The sequence below is a fragment of the Didymella exigua genome (assembly GCF_010094145.1).
Source record: "Didymella exigua CBS 183.55 unplaced genomic scaffold M421scaffold_20, whole genome shotgun sequence".
Taxonomy (NCBI): domain Eukaryota; kingdom Fungi; phylum Ascomycota; class Dothideomycetes; order Pleosporales; family Didymellaceae; genus Didymella; species Didymella exigua.
In genome coordinates this window covers 158,180-178,643 of record NW_022984794.1, presented here as the reverse complement: position 1 = coordinate 178,643, position 20,464 = coordinate 158,180, and the positions used below count along the sequence as shown (strand labels likewise).

Sequence of the window (20,464 nt, the reverse complement as noted above, 5' to 3'; positions counted from 1 at the left end):
GGTGTGTTGTGTTTGTCTAGTAGGTGTGTTGTGTTTGTCTAGTAGGTGTGTTGTGTTTGTCTAGTTGGTGTGTTGTGTTTGTTTAGTTGGTGTGTTGTGTTTATCTACCAGGTAGTGCTGTGTTCTACATTTATTCAGTGGGTAGCATTAGGTTCTATGTTTGTTTAGTAGGTAGTATTAGGTATAAAGCCTCATCGCGAGCCTGTCTTTTTGATTGCAGAGAGAGAATATGCATGAAGGAATGTGCCGTGCTGTAGAGCGTCAAAAAAATAAATCTTGTGCAGACACAAGCAGTACGACGCGTGGTGGGAATTGCGGTGCGGTTTGAACAGTCTATGGGTATCCAATGAAATGCATCCAAGAAGCACGGCGTGGCACGTCTCCTCGCCAAACGGACCAAACAACCACATTCTAAGGTCTCGACCGCGACAACGACCGCCTCGTCTCGTCTCGGTCCTCGTCCTCGCTGTCGTCCTTGAAGCCCTGCTCCAGGTCCCGCCCCAGCCGCCGCTCCTCGTCGACCCTGCTCGGCCGCTGCTCCAGCGCGTCCCGCCGCCGGCCGTCGAGGGGATCGAAGCCGACCATGCCCTCGCCCTCGTCGTCGTCGAAGTCGCTCGACTCGTCGTCGTCGGCGTGGATGTGGACCGGCGGCTGGCGGGTCCAGGTGCTCGGCATGAACAGGTGGTAGAGGGCGTCGGACAGCTTGGTGCGCCAGCCAGCGGCGTGGCTGGCCATGGATGTCGGCACGGGCAGGTACTGCGAGTAGCGGGTGCGGTGGCGGCGGACGAAGGGCAGGACGAAGAGCGTGGCGGAGACGTAGAGGACGAGGGCGATGACGAGCGGGATCAGGATGCCCTGACCGTGTTAGTGGGTGCGTGGCAGTGTGCGAGACAGGGGCAAGGGGTCGTCGCTCACCCGCAGGAAATGGGCAAAGCCGGCCATGATCTCACAGAGCCGTCGGGTGTCTGACAGGCGCAAATGTTCGTAGACAAGACATGCCCCCGGCCGAGTGCTGGCTATCGTCGCCGTGCGCTGACCTTCCCTGCCCTGCCCTGCGCCGTCCTGCCAATCGGACCGCCGAGGGCGCCGAGCACGTCCTCGCCTCGCACGCTTCAGCCACAGCACGCGCCTGCCCGGGTCGACTCAGGAGAAGCAAGTCCAAGCACCCCACGCCGCGAAACACGGTGGAGCAGACGTCTGCACGCTCCCTGCGTTCACGAGCTGCGAGCAACCCAGCCAGCCCGACGCACTGCGGCATCCCGCACGTGAAGCCTGCACGGCAGACATGATGCACGAGAGCCGCTAGGCAGCGTACTCGGCCCCTTCCCGCTCCCACCAGCAATCCCCCCCCCTCCCCCGGACCCCGAACGTCGACCTCTCCTCGGCACAGCACAGCACAGCACAGCGCGAGAGGGCCGCGGTTTCTCGAGAGCGCGAGAGGACGGCCGCCGCACACGGCCCGCGCATTGCCATGGACAGCAAAGGCCGGCAGTCGTCCACGTCCAAGTTCTTTGGGCGCCGACACAAGGACAAGCCCAGCAGCAGCGACACGCGCCCGCCCGCCCCCTCCTCGTCAGACTCGCCGCCGGGCAGCGCCCACCGCCACTCCTCGAGCCAGGCCAGCATCGACCGTCCCGTGTCGCTGAGCGCCGAGGGCATCTTCGCCAAGGCCGGCCCCATCAGCCTCTTCGACGCGACCCAGCAAGTCGAGCCGCACCACCTGAACCAGGGCGGCGGCGACTTCCACCAGTACCCCGTCTTCGACGCGACGCAGATGCCCGCCAATGGCTACGACCGCGGCGTCACCAGGAGCCGCGATGGCCTGCCGCGCCCGCCGCCGCACGCCGGCACGACCATGACCACGCAGGACGCGAGCGACCGCGGCGTGAGCATGCAGCAGTGGGGCGCGCGAGACAGCAGCCGCACGCACGGCTCGAGCGACCAGGCGTCGGTCTACTCCAACGAGTCGCGCACCCGCGGCAACAGCTTCTACTCCCCCAAGAGCAACTCGCAGACGACCTTCTCGTCCCTCGGGCTCGACGCTGCCAGCCTGCTGCCCATGGCGGCGTCGACCCCGCGCGACTCGCACCGCCACAACGTGCTGCACCCGGCCCACACGTCGCCCTTCAACTCCAGCGCGAGCCTCGGGCAGAAGGGCTTCGACATTGAGCGCCCGCCTGACCACGTGGTCGAGAAGGAGTTCATGAACCTGATGGTCAAGCGCGGCTGGAAGAGCCTGCCCGAGCAGGCCCGCCGCCAGATGGAGGCCTACAAGATTGACAAGAAGTGGACCCTCGTCTACCAGGACAAGCTGGCCGAGCACAAGCACGAGGAGAAGAAGCGCCAGACGCAGCGCAACACGGGCCTCTACGGCGGCGGCGCGAACCCAGACATACTGATCCGTGCAGAGGAGGAGGGCTCGCCCGAGTGGTACGTCAAGAAGGTCATGGACAACTCCATCACCAACAAGCAGATGTCGAGTCTGGAGATCAGCCTGCGGACCCAGCCCATCGCCTGGGTCCGCGGCTTCATCGAGGCACAGGGCCAGATCGCCCTCACGAATGTGTTGACCAAGATCAACCGCAGAAAGGGAACCGGCCCGGCCCCGCCCCCGAGCGCCTTCAACCAGAAGACGGAGAACGACGTCGAGCGCGAGTACGAGATTGTCAAGTGCCTCAAGGCTCTGATGAACAACAAGTATGGCGCAGACAATGCTCTGAACCACCCGTCCATCATCCAGGCCCTGGCAGGATCCATGATCTCCTCGCGCCTCAACACACGGAAGCTCGTCTCTGATGTCCTGACCTTCTTGTGCCACTGGGGCGAAGGCGGCGGCCACGAAAAGGTGCTGAACGCGCTTGATAACCTCAAGGCGCAGTATGGCGAAAACGGCCGCTTCGACGCTTGGATGCGCGTCGTCGAGGTCACGGTCGATGGACGCGGCAAGATGGGATCCATGGTTGGCGCCTCGGACGAGGTTCGCAGCGGAGGAATCGGTGTCGAGAACCTGTTGATGGAATACGCCATTGCGACGCTGTTCTTCATCAACATGATTGTCGACGCCCCGAAGCGCGACCTGCAGCTCAGGATGCACATCCGCGCGCAGTTCACAGGATGCGGTATCAAGCGCATCTTCAAGAAGATGGAGGGCTTCCAGTACGACGTCATTGATAAGCAGATCGAGCAGTACATGGCCAACGAAGCCGTCGACTACGAGGACTTCCTGGAGCGCGAGAACAGCTCCGTGGTGGACAGTGTCGACGGAGGAGAAATCAAGGACTTGAACGACCCTGCGCAGATTGCAGAGGCCATTCAAGCCAAGGTTGGCGGGACCCGTGCGAACGACTACTTCCTCTCTGCCATGCAGCATCTGCTGCTGATCCGCGACACGGAGAGCGAAGATCGGAACAGGATGTTCCAGCTCGTCGATTCGATGCTGAGCTACGTGGCTATGGACCGCCGACTGCCGGATATGGATCTGAAGCAGAGCCTGAACTTCACTGTCCAGTCTTTGCTCGACAAGCTGTACACTGATGGCGAGGCCCGTCAGATTCGCGATGAAGCCAATGCTGCGCGACAAATTGCCGATTCAGCTCTTGCTGAACGTGACCAAGTCAGGGCAGAGCTCGAACTAGGCGCAGACGGCCTCGTGCAGAAACTGCAGAAGCAGGTCGCTGAGCAACAACGCATCATTGATCTCCGCGGCAGGCAGGTCGAGCAGATGAAGGCCGAGCTTGCGGAGATGCAGAGAATACGGGCACAAGAGCTGCAGCGTAACGAGCTCGAGACCCGAGAGCTATATCTGATGCTGAGAGATGCTCAAGATGTGGCCGCCTCGGCTGCTAAGAAGTCTGGCAAGGACGGTCTGGGCGCGTCTGATCCCACGCAGATGCAGGGCATCATGGATCGCGAGCGCCTGATGAACAGACTCGAGATACAGCTTCAGCGAGCCAAGACTCAGGCTACTCTCGAAGGCAAGACTCTCCAAATGGTTGCGCCGAGCGAGAAGCTGCGAGAGCTCAGAGAGAAGATGGACGGTGAGATTGGCGAGATGCCAGAAGGCTATGGCGATGGTCTGCAGCCCAACTCCTTTGGCTCTGTTCGCGCGAAGAGCGGCGTACCTCGCAGAAAGCCTGTACCTGGCGGTACGGGTGGTGAAGACGAGATCATGTACGACGTCAATGAAGACGACGAGGACGTGGTGATTGAGAAGCCGCGTCTCATTCAGATGCACAAGCCGAAGCTCAGTGCGTCGACCGCCAATGCCCTCATGGGCGAGATCGCATCTACCGTGCCAAAGTACGAGGGCGACGAAGCTCCTGCGAACGGTGCTCCTGCGAACGGTGCTCCTGCGAATGGTGCTCCTGCTGGAGCAATCCCACCTCCACCACCACCGCCTCCTGGTGCCCTCGGAGTCCCTGCTGGTCCTGCTGGGATTCCTCCTCCACCCCCACCACCTCCGGGTGCTCTTGGATTTCCCGCAGACATACCTCCTCCGCCGCCTATGCCCGGCACTAATGCTAATATTCCTCCACCTCCTCCGCCACCACCTCCTGGCAAGCTTGGCTTTGGCGCCCCAGGTATCCCGCCACCGCCACCAATGCCGGGAGCGCCTCCACTGCCAGGCGATGGCAGCATGCCTCCGCCGCCACCGCCGCCGCCTATGCCGGGAATGAAGCGACCCGGATTCTTGCCAAAGGCTGGCTTCAATGCTCCGGGATCTATGGCCCTGTCCGGGCCTCGACCGAAGAAGAAGATGAAGGCCCTTCATTGGGACAAGGTCGATGCGCCGAGCTCTACCGTGTGGGCCACTCACGGTCTCACAGCAGAAGAGAAGGAAGAAAAGTACCAGGAGCTTGCGAAGAAGGGTGTACTCGATGAAGTCGAGAAGCTCTTCTTGGCCAAGGAGATCAAGCAGATAGGCAAGAAGGGCTCAAAGAAGGAAGAGAAGAAGCAGATCATCTCCCGCGACCTGCTGCACAACTTCCAGATCAGCATGGCGAAGTTCTCACAGTACCCTGTCGAAGAGCTGGTCAACATGATCATCCACTGTGACAAGAGGATCCTGGATGATGGCGTGGTCATGGAGTTCTTGCAGAAGAACGACTTCTGCGACGTTCCTGACAACACCGCCAAGCTCATGGCGCCGTACTCCAAGGACTGGACCGGACCCAACCCAGCCGAGACCAAGCGCGAGCAAGACCCTAACGAGCTTACTCGAGAGGATCAGATCTACCTGTACACGGCGTACGAATTGCACTACTACTGGAAGAGTAGGATGAGGGCGCTCGCTCTGACACGCACGTACGAGACCGACTACGACGAAATCTCGAACAAGCTCCTTGAAATCTCGCGTGTCGCAGACAGTCTGCGGAGCTCGTCCAGCCTGATTAGTGTTCTGGGTCTCATTCTGGACATTGGCAACTTCATGAACGATGCCAACAAGCAGGCCAACGGTTTCAAGCTCTCCACGCTGTCTCGCTTGGGCATGCTCAAGGACGACAAGAACGAGTCTACCTTCGCCGATGTGGTTGAGCGTATTGTGCGCAATCAGTATCCCGGCTGGGAAGACTTTACCGAAGAGATCGGCGGCGTTGTTACAGCGCAGAAGATCAATGTCGAACAGCTGCAGACGGATGCGAAGAAGTACATCGACAACATCAAGAACATCCAAATGTCGCTTGACGCAGGTAACTTGTCTGACCCGAGCAAGTTCCACCCCGAAGACAAGGTCTCCATTGTTGTGCAGAGAAGCATGAAAGAAGCCCGGAGAAAGGCTGAGCAGATGCAAGTCTTCCTCGAGGACATGCAGAAGAGCTACGACGATATCATGGCCTTCTACGGTGAAGATGCCACCGACGACTCTTCGCGCCGCGACTTTTTCGCAAAGCTGGCCAACTTCGTTCAGGAGTGGAAGGTACGTCACAGCGTCTTCTTACAATACCGCGCCAGTGCTAACAAGACTGCAGAAATCCAAGGAGAAGAACGTCGGTCTCGAGGAGCAGCACCGCCGCAACGAGATCTCTATGCGTCGCAAGCAGCAACAAGCCGGCCCCCTGTCGCCGTCCGCCACCTCCGACGACGGCGCACCCAAGTCGCCCGCCAGCACTGGCGCCATGGACGACCTTCTCCAGAAACTACGCGCCGCGAAGCCCGAAGCGAGAGACCAGCGCGACCGCCGCCGCCGTGCCCGCCTCAAGGACCGCCACCAGGTGCGCGTTGCCTCCGGGCAGCAGATACCCGAGATTGGCGTCAACATGGAGGGCGAAGGCGAGGCTGCAGAAGAGGGCGAGGCTGCGGAGAAAGCGAACTTGCTTTCCCCAACCAGCGAGACAAACGAGTCCGAGACGAGTATTGGTGCACTCACCAGCCCAACCGCGCCCGGCGCAGACGTCGCAGACCGCGCTGCGGCAATGCTAGAAGGTCTCCAGCGCCCGGAAGGTCTCAACAAAGACGGCAGTCTCTCCGTGCGCCGGCGCCGCGAGTCCGCGGACAGCGAGCGCGAGCGCAGAAGACGACGACGACAGCAAGCCACTAGCAAGGCCAGCGAAGATGGCGGGCTGATGAGCCCGAGTATCCCCGAGGAAAGAGAGTTGGATGGCGCGAGTGACGCCGGTGGTAGCGTCGCTGGCGATCGTCCGGAAACACGAGATGGCGAGGAGAGACCGGTTACGAGGGGCAGCGACGAGATGCCGACAACGCCCACGACGGTGGTGGTACCACCCAGTCCGGAGCACAAGAGTAGGGAGCTGCCTACGCCACCGCCTGATGAGGCATAGATGTAGCCACTTAGATCAGCGAATGGTCTAGAGGTGGCTGTGAATTGGAAGAGGAGGATGGGAGGTTCTTGGTGTGTTTGGAGGGTGCAAGAAAGACGTCTGATTTCGCAAATACCCGTTCCGTTGTTGTGGGACATTTTCCATGTATACCTTTAACTTGAACGTTGGGCTAGACCATCTCAGCATTGTTGGGCGCGAGGTTCAATGCGCTGGTATTTCGAGTGGAGTAGGGCGATTGGCAGCATTGTAAGTGCGTATATGTTGGACGGCTAGGATATCTGCATTGCGAGAAGTAATATTTGTCGACTTCAACCTTTTCTTCTACAAAGTCACGTACGTGCTTGCCTATTCGGGCACGGTGAGATGGAACGCCGCATCCTTGTACCAATCGGGTAAGGAGGGCTACGAGTATGCTGACCTCGACCCATATAACCATGGGTCGTTCCCGAACAAGTCCATTGTCAACTATCGACTACTGATATATCGACTGATGTCGAAAAAACGATGCGAGCTTACCGTCCCCCCCGCAATGAACCCCATCGTTCCTTCAACTTCCTGCACCCAGCGCTGGGACATCTGCAAGGCATCGTCCTCCCCGGCGACCAAGTAGTCCAATTCCACGGTATCCCGTACGCTGCAGTCCCGCGCCGCTTCAAGCAATCCACTCTCCTCGAGAACCTCAATGGCACGCATCGCAACTTCAAGTTCCCGGGCTTCGCGTGTCCGCACTCGTTCACCATGGCGGATGACCACAGCGGCGGTCTGTATCCCAACGAGCAGATCATCGAAGTCGATGAGCTCGCGTGCTTGACCGTCACGCTGAGCATACCGCTCCAGTACTTCACCGCTGTGACCGCGCCGCAGGGTTCTGCACGACAGAATCCTGGTCAGCAAGAGGGGGGGAAACGGATGCCTGTCATGGCGTATATCCACGGCGGCGCGTTTCATGTCGGCAAAGCAGACGCGGTACACGACACTGCGCCGCTCGTCTCGCAATCCATCGACGACGCTCAACCCGTCATAGCGGCTTCTCTGCAGTACCGCATCGGCGCTTTGGGGTTCCTCGCTACTCCAGACGGAGGTGTGAATCTGGGCTTGTGTGATCAGAGAACAGGGCTGGAGTGGTTGCAGCGCTTCATCGGGGGATTTGGCGGCGATGAAAGCAGGGTCACCATGTTTGGGGAGAGCGCGGGGGGTTTCTCGATTTGTTGCCATATGCTCGGCCGCCCGAGTGCGAGGCCGCTATTCAATCGAGCGGTCATCATGTCAGGTGTGCTGGGCCCGTTGATGGTGCCTGTTTCGCAGTCCGAGGCCGGGAATGCGTTTAACGATATCTGCGAGATTCTGGGCATCGAAGAAACAGGCCGCGCTGCGCTGGAAAAGCTCGAATCCGTTCCAGTCCAGAGACTCGTTGAAGCGGGCGATACATGGACAGCCCGCGGCAACTTCTGGCGCCCCGTCGTCGATCCGTCATTCTTTGCCCACGCCGATGTGTCGTGGGACGCTATCCCTCGTCTCCTGGCGGATTGTCCGTGGGTCGGCGCGCTCATCGTCGGCAACACGGCGAGTGAGGGGACGCCGTACAGCGCCCTCGCTGCATCGCTCACGCCCGCCTCCTTCCGGGCACACATCTCTGCCGGCCTGAGCGAGCAGGCGACAGACAGAGTAATGCAAACGTATGGTATCGAGGAGGGCATGGATCACACCCTCTTCGCCCTCACTGCGACCCGCTATCTGGGTGATGTCGTTTTCGACGCCCCGATCCACGCGCTCTGCTCTCATCTCTCCTCCTCCTCCGCTCTCAATGACACGAAGCTCTACAGATACATATTCGCCGTCCCAAACCCCTTCCCTGGCGCGTCCTTCCACGCCGTCCCACACCACTGGGTCGACGTGTACTTCTTGTTCCGAACCCTGCAGTTCCGCTTCCCAAACACCACGCTCAAGAAGATAAGCGACGAGCATGCGAGGCTGTGGGTGCGGTTTGCGCACGGCCAGGCGCCGTGGGGTGAGTGCGGGGAAGGGGGGGTTATGGTCGCTGATGCGGTGCAGGGGTGGAAGGAGATGACTTTAGAGGAGGACGAGCAGGGGAACGGGCGGGATCTGGCGAGGCTGGGGAGGCTGTGGGATGCGTGGGCGGAGAAGAGAGGGGATGCGGCGTGGGCGCCTGTCAGGGTTTCGCAGATCATCGCGGCGCAGGAGAGGGAAGAAGAGGGTGTGTGAGCTGCTCTGCTGTTTCTGCGTGGATTCATGATGGGCCTTGTGGCGTTTTCAAACACGGCAATATCCTTCACCACTCTGACCGCCGTGCCATGACGGTCCCCGAATGTCCGTAAAGTCTGTCCATGCATCGCGCAGGTAGTAGGTACACCGCATCTAATCTTCCTTCTCACCACCCGTTTCCATAGGAAACAGAACGGCGGCTTCGTAGTCACGACACCCCCACATACTCATACTAAACGCGCAACACCCTATACATGTGACAGAGCGACGAAGTCGAACTAGGTGGCGCTGCAGTGAAAGCTTTGCGGGGTTAATTCAACTGGCCCGGGGGACTGTATTTTCTGTTCCATCGCGCTTGCTGAAACTGCATCAACAGGGGTTGATGAAGCGTATCGAGACGACATGGTGCTGAGGGCGTTCCGTATGGGGACAGTTATGTTGGGAATTAATAGGCTGACTCCGGAGAGATGACGCGCAACCTCAGCCTCGGCGCATGCATTTTGGCAAATCTAGAGACCTTAGTCGACAGATGAAAGAAGAAGCAGTGGTTGCTGTTGCGACTGACGAAGATTGAAGATGACACCAAGGGAAGAGGTAAAGTAGTTAAGTATACAGGGACCGTGCACATCGTGCACGGATTCACATCGTGCACGCGAAAACCACCTTTGGCAACCACAAAAATAAGACTATAGAGCCACACACAAAAGCTATTATATTGAGATTTTTTTGTTGTAACAGTCTACTAACGCCTATGATGCTTGTCCTGCTCCCATTTTCTATTTGGTCGCGTGGTGCGGCCGCTGCGTGTAGTAATTGGTGGAGGTGTCGGGGAAGGTGACGCCTCAACTACAACCTGAGTAGCGCCACGCGCACGCTGTTTTTTGGCTGGAGGTTCTGTAGGTGGCTTCTGTGAGGCCTTGCGCTTGCCTGTTTGGGATAGTTGGATAGATTTGGCAGCGTCGCTCTCTTGTTTTTTTCGTTGTTTCTCGGCCTTCTCAGCGGCTTTCCTGAGGGCTTTCTCTTCCTTTGCCCTCGCTCGTTCCACCTTCCGCTGCTCCTTCTCCCGCTCATCTTGAACCTTCTTCTCAGCTGCCTCTGCCTTTTTGCGAGCCTTTGCAGCAGCTTCCTCAGCCTGTTGGCGGGTATTTTGACGCAGTTAAGCTTGGGCTTCATCCACCTTTGTTGGAGACCACAACATCGCGTTGGAAGTATAGGACTTGGAGGCCTGTAACGGTAGGGCTTGGTGGTACCTCCGAGAGGTCTTCTGGGTGTCAATTTGGTTGCGGAGGCCTTCGTTTTCTACCTCCAGAAGGGCGTTGCGAGCTGCTAAGTAGTTGAACGTGCGAACCAGCTTCCTTGCCTCATAACTTGTAGAGTCCTTCACTATTGCCTTGCAAAACTGTTCTATCGCGACCCTATTGACGTCGAGTAATGGAGATGGAGTTCGCGGAAGCTCGCTTGGCTTGTTCTGAAACCTGTCAAGTATAATAGCTGGGTTTAGTGGTGAGATGCCCGTGGCTTTGAACGCGGCCAGCACAAGCTCGCTGTTGAACGTTTTGTACCAGGAGGCTCGGAAAAGCTTGTAGAAATGACGCTTTTTGATGCCAGTCAAGGCCTGGCTCTGGTGGAGTTGTTCAGTGACTTCTTTGGAGTAGTTGTTGCCAAAAGGTGAGAAGCAACCCACATCAAGCGGCTGCAACGTCTGGGTACTGTGAGGTGGATAGATAAGTAGTAGAATCTTGTGGCGACTACAATAGTCGATAAAAGCCATCGTTATGTGAGAGCTGTGGCCGTCAAGTATGAGTAGGCGCCAACTACCGCGAGTTTTACTCGCATTTTCCCGCTCAAACACCTGTTCAAGCCAGGCAAGACCAACCTCGTCGTTGGACCAGCCAGAGGGCGTTGCAGTAGAGTATATAGAGTCTTTGCCTGCGTCCAGGTCCTCCATCCAGGAGGATTGTAGACTGTTTGGCTGGCCTGCATATATGATGGCTGGCGGCAACGTTGAACCGTCAGCGCAGATAGCTGCGAGAATTGTTACCCACTCTCTATTGCCATCCTGCAAGCTTTGGCGTTTGCCTCCGGCTTCCCAAGCTGCCTTACTAAACACCCTTTTGCTCCTATTCACCAATCCAATCGCTAGGCCCTTCTCATCCATATTGTACGTGTGCTGTGGCTTGATAGAGTATTGGTCGATCTTGGAACGTAGTAGGTTAAAATAGTATGAGTACTTTTCGCTATCGTCGGCGTTGTGACGTGAGGCGTCCATGGCGGAGGTCCATTTGTATAGGAGCTCATCGGGGTGACGGTGCAGGAACCTGGTAACCCAGCTATCTCCAACGTACTGTTGGGCTATTTCTGATGCAAAGTTTTGCACTATTTGCCTTGTAGGTGGTAGCCCTTGCTCTGTAAGCTCATTTATATAACTAACAAGCTCATACTCTTGTTGTGGGTTGAGCTTTTGACGTGTGGAGTTGCCTTCTTCACGCGACGCGCATACGCGTCGGTGCCGCCGCGACAGCGTAGATCGCGACACTAAGCTTTGGTCAGCAATTTTGGTATAAGAAAGTTCACCAGCTGCATCTGCTCTGTCACAGGCTTCAAGCGCAGCTTCTAAATCCATGCCGTTGTGAAGTTATGGTGTTGAGGAAATTGGCACGTTATGGAGTTCGCGTGCACGGTCCCTGTAGACGAGACGCTGAAGGTTAGCTTCGGCAGGACCTGCCTCTCCTCAATGTCCGACTCGGAACCACTTCTTGCTGACAAGCTTCTTACCAAGAGCTGCTGCATTCCTCAATCGACTTATCTGAAGCATAAGCCGGGCGTTAATGATTTGCACCGATCTATCGCTCTCCCTCCTCATCTCCATCGGGCATCTCGTTCGTCCGCTCATATTGCTGTGGCCCGTGACGCACTCAATCTGGTTGATTCTGTACGACGTCCATCTGCCGATTCGTCAAAAGGAGCAAGCATTCCAACCTGTCAGCATCGCCCGTTGCCCAAAGAGATGAACATTGCAGATACAAGGCCGGCTGCTTGATTGAGACTCTACCCTTGGTCGGTTTCGGAAGCTGCGAACGGTGTGCGCTCCACAGTGCAAGACGCAGGCAATAGGCTCTTGAGATTTCATTCCATCTAACCCACAGAAAAAGAAGGCGGGAACAGGGTTGGGAAGAAGGTTCATCCTCAGCAAACAATCTGATAGCGGCGCCCGGCACCCAAGCTTGTGCACCCATGCGGCCCCACGTTGCGAGCTTCTTTCGAATAAGAGTTGCATGTCCCGCGAGCCGTGAGGATCCTCAGCTGTTTACCACACACCTCCTTGCAGCGATCAGGATGCACGTCACCATCAGCGTTCTGAGCTTCTTGCTCTTCGCACTCGGCGCAAACGCCAGCATAACACAGAAAAACTTCACCGGCATCGGCAACATCTTCGTCTTGAACTCCAGTGACTGGCGCACCGCGTCGCCAACTGCAGACAAGGTCGGCTGCTTGAGCGAGGATGGCAAGTTTATCGCCGCAAACGGCAGAGCAGCATGCGGAATCTTCACCAGACTAGACGCCTTCCCGTACACCCTGTCGACCAAGAAGGGCAACTGCACGTTCAACGATGAGTCGCAGGACCGTAACACTGACAGCAAGTATGGGCAGTCGGACCATGCCTGGAACTGTAACGCGACATACGCGTCGACCATCTACGACCAACTCTACACAATCGTAAGTCCATCCTCCCACGGTTGGAATATCCAGCTCACGTGTGCACAGGACGGCTTCTCACAAGTATACCTCTGCTTCGGCGACGTAGCATGCTACTACGATGCCAAAAAGGTGCCTGCGCGCAATGAGAAGCTTTCGCTCTGGCAGTTCCACTGGGGCTCTGGCCAGCTGGGTATCACACCAGGACACGTCCAGTTGCTGCTTCTGTGGAACAAGATTGGTGACAGCCCTAAGAGGAAGACGATGGAGGATATTCCGGGGCCGAGGCTGAGATTGGGTGACGAGGTGCAGATACCGCTGCTGGGGCAGAAAGAAAGGTGAGGGTCTGAGTAGCGCACTGCAGATTGTTTCGGAATCCACTTTGCATAAGCATCTATTCACTTTGATGCGGACCCAGCATGGAGGCAATCCGAGGTTATTGTTAGGTTTCTTGATCTGCGAGAGGAATATTTATTGTGTACAGCACGCCTTGTCGGATTTTCTGTCATTCTTCAGTCGCTCATGTTGGCTGCTCCAAGCGGCGGCAGCTTGTGGACGCTGTCGTGGCCCAATGGAAGGTATCCCAGTTGGTTCCGCCCCTGATACAATCATCCGTGTGGCGCTCAGCGCCAGCTCCGAAACCTCTGGCGAGCAAAAGGTCTTCTTCAGACTAATCTTGTTATCTTCAAGCGCGCCTTAGCCAGCGACCTTGTCGTGTTTGAAAATTGAGAGAGGCACGACTCCGAACGGATAGAACTCGACTTATCGTTTCATTTCAAGAGTGACGGGTTCGAGCGAACCACCATGCTTCGAGGAGCCTTCTTTGATGCTCGTGGCCCGATACTCCATCCATTTTCATCCGTTCTTGGAGCTCTCGACATGTGGACCGACCACGCAGAGCATTCTGAGGCGAAGCAGTGCGTATGCAAGCGCACGCGCATCCTTGACGCACTTCAGCGAAATCCACGCAGCGTTTTGAAAATCCTCGACTTTCCGCGTGCGTTTTCAAGTCGCGCATCAACCGCATATTGCTCTGTTTGCTGGTCTTGGGACCGTCTTCGATTACGCCGCTCTCGACACCGACGCTGATGATGTTCCGTAGCATCGCCATCTGGCATCAGCACAGGCATCCAGAAACCGGTCTACTTTCAGTGAGACAGTCTGCAACTCTTCCGGTAGACTCCTGATGAGGCCGTGCATGCCGCGGAGCTTGGCGTGCGTGTGCGGAGGGATCAGTGTGCACAGATGCTGGAGGGAGTTGAGAGGTCGAATGGACTTGGTGACAAACGAGATATCTTTTGTCTATCTCCGCATCAGCGAACAATGTGTAGTTCACCCAGAGATACGCGGTGAGACGGAGGGTCTGAAGAGTCAAGGATCTCAAGGAGTCTGGCACGTCGTAGCATCCATCAGTTCCAGGCTGTGCATGCGCACCTATTCCAAGCTGAGATGCCTCAGGAATAGCAGTGTGGAAAGCGTTTGGAAGACGTACGTGAATTGTTCTTCAAAGATCGTGACGCGGAGGATGCGTAGTCGCTGTGGCTGCCGAACAGAGCTAGCCGCTCCCCTACAATGCTCCGTCTTGACGCGATTTTCAGCACTGCCTCGAGGGCTGCTAATCGACGCGAGAGCAGATGCTTCCCATCCTCGGAACGAACGTGTACACCCAAGCCACAGAAGCGGTCGTAAGACTCAACATTATCCTGAAACCCGCTGTGCGCCTTTGGTCAGGTGACCTGGCAGATGTTGTTCGCAAGCTGAAGAATAGTGTCTAGCTTCTCATACTCGTTCTCCCGCCAGGGGACTTGCTGCTTGGACAGGAGAGCTTGCAACTTCAACGCCTCGATGTTGGCAAGGACGAGGGAAAGGCTTCCAAGGTTTGCTCCATGTCCGACTCGGTCACATTTGACAAAGAGTGCAGGGGAAGCTTTCGAACATACTGGAGTACGTCGGCTGTAACCTTTGCACTTTTTTCGTTGGTTTCTTGAGCATGCTCGGGTATCGAGGAAGAGAGTTGGCGAATGACGGCGAGGAAGTGACCTGAGTCGATACCGGAGAGCTCCCCCAATTTATTTGGTCATCTACTCATCTCTATTTTGACAAACACTTTCTCGGGGAGATTCTCCCCGTATACTCTATGCTAAGGACTTGTCCTGAAGCGCATCATAAGCAAAGATCCGCAGCGTCTAAGTCGAGGATCCAGAGCCGCAAGGGAACAACGAGATGTACAGGACGTCAAAGATTGCAGATCACACCACAGAAGAGCATAAAGTCGACATAGTGAAGTCAAGACATTGCGTCGCAGAGGTCAACTAAAAGTTGCCGAATAGTGCCGTAAGCAAGGCTGAAGAACGGCCGAGGTCGAATTGCCATGAAGGCCCGTGCTTGCTTTCCCCGCAAATGCAACTATAGCTTTCGTCGACAAGACGTCGCGACTCATCAGCATGTGTGTACCGATCGACAGTATATCGTTTCAAGCTTGCGGGTCGATCTTGAAATCACCGACGAGTTATCCGTATCGCTGAAGCCACGCATTGGCGCCTCGAATCCACACGTACAGAGCCTCAGGCCAAAACGACATAATGTCAGCGCCCATGAACTTCTCAATCCCCGACGATCTCAAAAAGTACCTTGCCGACCTCGACGCCTTCATCGAAACCACCATCCTCCCGCTCCAACACAAAGATGACAATGACCGCTTCTTCGACCACCGGCGCGAGCACGCGCGCACAGACTGGGACGCCGGCGGCCTGCCACGCAAAGAATGGGAAGACCTGTTGTCTGAATCGCGGCGGCTCGCCGACGAAGCGGGCTTTTACCGTCTCTCGCTGCCAAAGCAGTACGGTGGGCAGAACAGCGAGGATGGGCGCGGGAGTAATCTGTGGATGGCGGTGATAAGAGAACACCTGGCGGCGAAGGGGCTGGGACTATTTAATGATCTGCAGAATGAGCATAGTATGGTGGGGAACTTCCCGGATGTTATCATGTTGATGAACTTTGGGAGTGAGCAACAGAAGGCTGAGTTGATCCCAGCGCGACTGAGAGGAGAGTTTAGGATGACGTTTGGATTGACAGAGCCCGGGCATGGGAGTGATGCGACGCATATGGGTACCAAGGGTGTGCCGAAGAGGCAGAATGGTGTTGATGGATGGCTGCTGAATGGGCATAAGAAGTGGCAGACGGGTATGCATCATGCGACGCATTGCTCAGTCTTTGCAAGGACGAGTGGGAAGGATGGACAGGTGAAGGGGATAAGTTGTTTCATTGTGCCGAGGGATACGCCGGGTTTGAAGGCAGAGTCGTATGAGTGGTGAGTCGCGGTCAGAACTGCAGTTGCAGCGATTGCTAATTCTGAGTAGGACATTGAATATGCCGACCGATCACGCCACCGTCTCGATCAAGGACGTCTGGGTTCCTGAGAGCGCGGCCCTGGGACCTATCCACAACGGCCTGGGCGTCGCACAAGCCTTCGTCCACGAGAACCGCATCCGTCAAGCCGCCTCCTCACTCGGCGGAGCTGTATACTGCATCCAGCAGTCCGTCGAATACGCGAATGAACGCGCGCCTTTCGGCACACCGCTCTCACACAACCAAGGAATCCAATTCCCGCTCGTCGAGCTCGCAACACAATGCGAGATGCTGCGACAGTTGATCCGCAAGACAGCGCTGGAAATGGACTCGATGCCACACAACGAGATTGAGAAGAGAATCGGTGATAAAGTGTCCATGTGTAACTACTGGGCGAACAGGCTGTGTACACAGGCTGCTGATCGCGCGATCCAAGTCCACGGCGGCAACGGATATTCGAGGCACTACCCATTCGAGCACATCTGGCGGCACCACCGGCGGTATAGGATTACCGAGGGAAGCGAGGAGATACAGATGCGCAAGATCGCAGCATATTTGTTTGGCTTCGGTGGGCGGAAGAGCCTGGTAGACGCTACCAAGCAGGAGTCAAAGCTGTAGTTTACATGCAATCCGAGTTCGACGCGTGCAATGTACTTGTCCGTTGCGGTCCTTGATCGTGAGACGGGTCCAAGAAGTCGAAGGTTCTTCATCAGAACATTTAACATACCCTCTCATTGTGATCAGGAAGAGCAATCATTTCACCACCAACCTCTCAACCAAGCGTTGACCCGAATCATCGCCTCTCTTTCCATAATGACCGGCATCATGACCACGATCAGCAAGAACCAAATAGCGAAAGCCACAACCCAAAGCGCAGTCGTGCCAATTTTGATCTTTCCTGGCGTTCGCGGCAAAGGCTTTGACTCGATGGGTTCAGGTCGAGGTATAGGTGGCAATGGCTTCAAATGCTCGGGCGGTTCTGGAGGTGGGAGACCCCGCCGCTGAGACAGCGAGAGCTCTGTGCTGGGTTTCGGTGGAACGGGAGGGCCATCAGAAATGGGGTGCGATCTCCTATTGCGTATGTTCTGGAGAACTGGGAGGCTGCTGGACATGGCGAGGTGTCAGTGGTGACGAGGAGGCACGGGGAGGTGCGCAGGGTCAAACTAAGTCGAGAAAAGTTAGTGCGGTCGATCTGGAAGCTGCTACCGGTGCACACGCGGTCTGTGGACAATCACAAGCTGCTGGGGACTCAGTCAGGTATCTGTATCGCGTGTGAACAGCCTGCAGGTCATTCTCGAATATCCTGAATGGCTATCAAGACACACCGAGCGAATTGAATATGATTTACAAAGTCTATGGGCCTCAGTCACACGTTGCCTTGCGAAAGGCTTGCTTGATCGTATATAAAAATTTAATCTGTACTGACACCTGAGCTCGCTTAAAGATGGGCGGTGCAGGTCATTGCCATTGTTGGTGCTGTTGGCTGTGATCCTGGTACTGTTGATGAGGCTGATACAGGTTTGTGTAGTCTGATTCGGGCTCGAAAGCCACAAGGAACGTGTCGTTATTAAGAGCACCAGGGTCGTCAAACTCAATGCCCATCATCTGCTGGTTTTGTAGTGAGGTCAAGTCCAGGTTGAACGACGGACCTGGAGGAGTGTGTCCGTCTGGTGTGTCGCTCGCATTGAGGTATTGTCGTGTAGATTCCATGCCCATGCCGAGAGCCTCGAGATGAATTGGCGTCTCCTTTACGATCATCTTCGCAAACCCGATTTGCTCCATCTTTCTAGCGATGACAACGCAGTCATTGGCGCACTCCTTCATTTGTTTGGCAACGGCTACGCGTTCGCTGGCGTTCTGTCCAGGGCCGGTTGTCCGAAAGTATCCGAAGGCGCACATGAAGATTGTGATGCATCGAAGGACAGCAGTGCTGTCGAACGTTGTCAGACTGGATATCGTATGATCGTCTACCATCTGTTGAAACAGCTCGACACTTCTCTGTGCAGCATCGACAGACACGTTGGCCATCTTTTCGTAACCGATTTTGTTTTCAGATGGTATTCTTTGATTGTTCAGAACAAGGTTGAGTAGGAAAGGTCTGGTGAGAAGTATTTTTGTACTCCAGTAGTGTAGATGAAGTACCATTATCGCGCGCCTGTAGAATTCGGGCGCTATCCGATAAGATTCTTGCTTCAGATGTATGGGTAGGCCTTGATACCATTCTCGAAGCTTCCCTAGTAAGTGCGAGACCGTCGAGAATGATATTTTTTGCGACTCTTCACCGTCGTTCTTTCGCTCCGTGTACATTGTTCGAATGATGTGACGCTTCCATTCACCTAGGTCATGGAACGTCGATAGCCATTTCCGCGGCGTATATATCCCTAGGATTTCGGGTTTCATCTGCAGGCGGCTGTTAGAATGTATTGATGCTAGAATGACAGCCGAAAGCCGGAGTACGTACCGGCTCACGACCAATCCGCTCCAGCGGTAATGAAGTCGTGACCTTTAGAATACGTTCATCAATCAGTGTTGGACTACCGCCTCTCATGCCTATTTCTAGGTCGAGTGTAGTCAATGTCCACCATATGCGGCGATTCTCTTCGCGTTCTTCCTCAGACTTTGACATCGGTAATTGGTCCCGATGTAGACCCAGTGACCATGCTATTTGGATTGCAGTTCCGATGTATAGGTATGCCGTGACTCTCCGAAGTGCGTTCTCGAGTGCAATGGCCTGAGATTATCAGTCTAATCCTGTCAAAAGTGGCGTTTCACGAACCGCTACGGCCAATGCTCGTATACTATCAATATCTGCAGCATCTTCCACCTTCGGTTTGAGTTGCTTGACCAAGTCGATATAGTCTTCCGACATTTTGGTGGGCACATCCGCGTAGGTTCCAGGCGAAAGCGATCTTCCTTCGGAGTTGCGCGGTGCTGCGCCAAGGGCACACATAGCGTATATAGAACATATCCATGAGATGGATGGCCGCACGCCTCTCCTGGGAGGTGGAGTGCCATGCTCGAGCTTGACTGTGAAGTGCATGGGTGCTGACCCGTACCATTCATAAGTATCTTCGATCCGTTGTAGTAGTCTTGCTTCGGGATAAAGCCAGTACATGCAGTGTACCTCTTCGCGATATCTTTTGACGTAGTGGAAGCAAAGCTCTTTCGGTGGAAGCCAGAACACTTCCTCTTTGCCTTCCTCTTGAGGTGGATAGGCACCAACTCTTGCGGGAGGGATCATGTCTGTATTCTTTTCCAGTGGGGGATATGTCTTCCGTTGAGGTCCGCAGAAGTTTGCAACCGCTCCGTTGAACGGTATGTCACTTTGGGCACCGACGTAACGCAAGACGCCTTGAGAGTCTTTCATCATACTGCCCAGCGGCTCGTGTAGGTTTTCTCCTTCGACTGTCCATTCACCCAGGGTATCTGCACCAGAGTAGTCATCGTCGTCTTCTGGGGACTGGTGCGGCTCGATGTAGCTACCTGCATCCAAAGTCGGCAAAATGAGTGAGCCGTCCTTGGCAGCCTTTGAAATCTTGCGTAGGGATTCAAGGTTGAGCTGCTGGCCACGGAACACTTTCGAGAGAATACTCATAGATAGTTGATACTCCTCTTCGGTCACATGGTAAAATGGCCGCTTCCTCCGCGGGGTAGCTGTTGTACAAATCGCTCCCGTGCGGGCACAATAACGACATGGTCCGGGAACTGATAGACGTCAGCGTGTGTGGAGCCGGAGGCCGACACGAATGAATTGAGTCGTACATACCGGGATCGATACACTGCACAACTAGTCAGCAAAATCTTGGCTTCGAATAACGGAAAGATTCCACCGTACCTTGGTTTTTCTGCTCCGACACCGATCGCAGCTACTATGGACGCGATGCGCGTTTACTGCACGTATTGAGTTGCTTCGAGGTCGAGGCCCCGTAATGTCGGCCATTGCAACCGACGAACAGCCGGAACTTCTTCGTTAGGGGTTGGACGCTCAAGGCGAGCTCATCCGGCAAAATCGCAATTATCACTGGATGGGTGCTGACGAGAGGCGACGATTTGCATCGTGAAAACAACAGGATGCCTGATATCCTCGCGGGGGGCTTGCTAAGTCTGTCATAGAGGAAGCTAAGCAGTCCCCTGCAGATCAGGATCGGCTAAGGCGAATTGGAGTGAGACGAAGCTTAGCGCAATCTCACAACTCATCACAAATGTACTTGTTTCAAGTGTCCGTACAGGTATATGGGCAATAACAATAGTTCCTCCGGAGACTGTCCAGCGTGTAGGCGACTGAGATTTCTACAGCACGTCTCACATCGCTTACAGGGCCACCTTGATTCTCAAACGCCTAGAAATGCACGGACTCCCGCTCCACCAAACCACTGCGCCGTACCCATGTCCTCTCCCGCTTTTGATCAACTGATCTG

The 20,464-nt window shown here is 55.7% G+C and overlaps 9 protein-coding genes across 9 annotated transcripts in view; 5 read left to right on the top strand and 4 right to left on the bottom strand.

Annotated features, from left to right (window-relative positions):
• M421DRAFT_206519 (formate dehydrogenase-II) overlaps positions 1–39 on the top strand; it is a 1,268-nt gene extending 1,229 nt beyond the window's left edge. The window contains exon 2 of the mRNA XM_033588173.1: positions 1–39. This exon is cut by the window's left edge and continues 1 nt beyond it. The gene's annotated coding sequence lies outside the window, so the exon portion shown is untranslated.
• Positions 40–117: 78 nt separating this feature from the next.
• On the bottom strand, positions 118–1,026 carry M421DRAFT_422366 (uncharacterized protein). The gene is made up of 2 exons (XM_033593139.1): positions 916–1,026; positions 118–855 (listed from the first exon to the last, which is right to left on the bottom strand). The coding sequence occupies exons 1-2, from the start codon at positions 940–942 to the stop codon at positions 412–414; spliced, it is 471 nt and encodes a 156-aa protein (XP_033447020.1). The 5' UTR covers positions 943–1,026; the 3' UTR covers positions 118–411.
• M421DRAFT_422365 (FH2-domain-containing protein) lies at positions 1,020–7,091 on the top strand. Its single transcript, XM_033593138.1, has 2 exons — positions 1,020–5,917; positions 5,970–7,091. The coding sequence occupies exons 1-2, from the start codon at positions 1,472–1,474 to the stop codon at positions 6,777–6,779; spliced, it is 5,256 nt and encodes a 1,751-aa protein (XP_033447019.1). The 5' UTR covers positions 1,020–1,471; the 3' UTR covers positions 6,780–7,091.
• On the top strand, positions 6,984–9,002 carry M421DRAFT_102185 (alpha/beta-hydrolase; the record flags this gene model as incomplete). The annotated part of the gene is made up of 2 exons (XM_033586739.1): positions 6,984–7,029; positions 7,363–9,002. 2 exons carry the CDS (start codon positions 6,984–6,986, stop codon positions 9,000–9,002), a joined length of 1,686 nt encoding a protein of 561 aa, XP_033447018.1.
• Positions 9,003–9,703: 701 nt separating this feature from the next.
• Positions 9,704–11,642, bottom strand: M421DRAFT_422363 (DDE-domain-containing protein). Its single transcript, XM_033593137.1, has 2 exons — positions 10,180–11,642; positions 9,704–10,134 (listed from the first exon to the last, which is right to left on the bottom strand). Exons 1-2 carry the CDS (start codon positions 11,269–11,271, stop codon positions 9,745–9,747), a joined length of 1,482 nt encoding a protein of 493 aa, XP_033447017.1. The 5' UTR covers positions 11,272–11,642; the 3' UTR covers positions 9,704–9,744.
• Positions 11,643–12,338: 696 nt separating this feature from the next.
• On the top strand, positions 12,339–13,040 carry M421DRAFT_102184 (uncharacterized protein; the record flags this gene model as incomplete). Its single annotated transcript, XM_033586738.1, has 2 exons — positions 12,339–12,719; positions 12,768–13,040. 2 exons carry the CDS (start codon positions 12,339–12,341, stop codon positions 13,038–13,040), a joined length of 654 nt encoding a protein of 217 aa, XP_033447016.1.
• Positions 13,041–15,129: 2,089 nt separating this feature from the next.
• M421DRAFT_422361 (acyl-CoA dehydrogenase NM domain-like protein) lies at positions 15,130–16,808 on the top strand. The gene is made up of 2 exons (XM_033593136.1): positions 15,130–16,008; positions 16,058–16,808. Exons 1-2 carry the CDS (start codon positions 15,281–15,283, stop codon positions 16,662–16,664), a joined length of 1,335 nt encoding a protein of 444 aa, XP_033447015.1. The 5' UTR covers positions 15,130–15,280; the 3' UTR covers positions 16,665–16,808.
• On the bottom strand, positions 16,662–17,258 carry M421DRAFT_206125 (uncharacterized protein). The gene has a single exon (XM_033588171.1). It carries the CDS (start codon positions 17,156–17,158, stop codon positions 16,805–16,807), a length of 354 nt encoding a protein of 117 aa, XP_033447014.1. The 5' UTR covers positions 17,159–17,258; the 3' UTR covers positions 16,662–16,804.
• Position 17,259: 1 nt separating this feature from the next.
• M421DRAFT_206124 (uncharacterized protein) lies at positions 17,260–20,139 on the bottom strand. The gene is made up of 5 exons (XM_033588170.1): positions 19,882–20,139; positions 19,813–19,825; positions 18,823–19,751; positions 18,508–18,777; positions 17,260–18,446 (listed from the first exon to the last, which is right to left on the bottom strand). The coding sequence occupies exons 1-5, from the start codon at positions 19,984–19,986 to the stop codon at positions 17,505–17,507; spliced, it is 2,259 nt and encodes a 752-aa protein (XP_033447013.1). The 5' UTR covers positions 19,987–20,139; the 3' UTR covers positions 17,260–17,504.
• Positions 20,140–20,464: the final 325 nt, after the last annotated feature.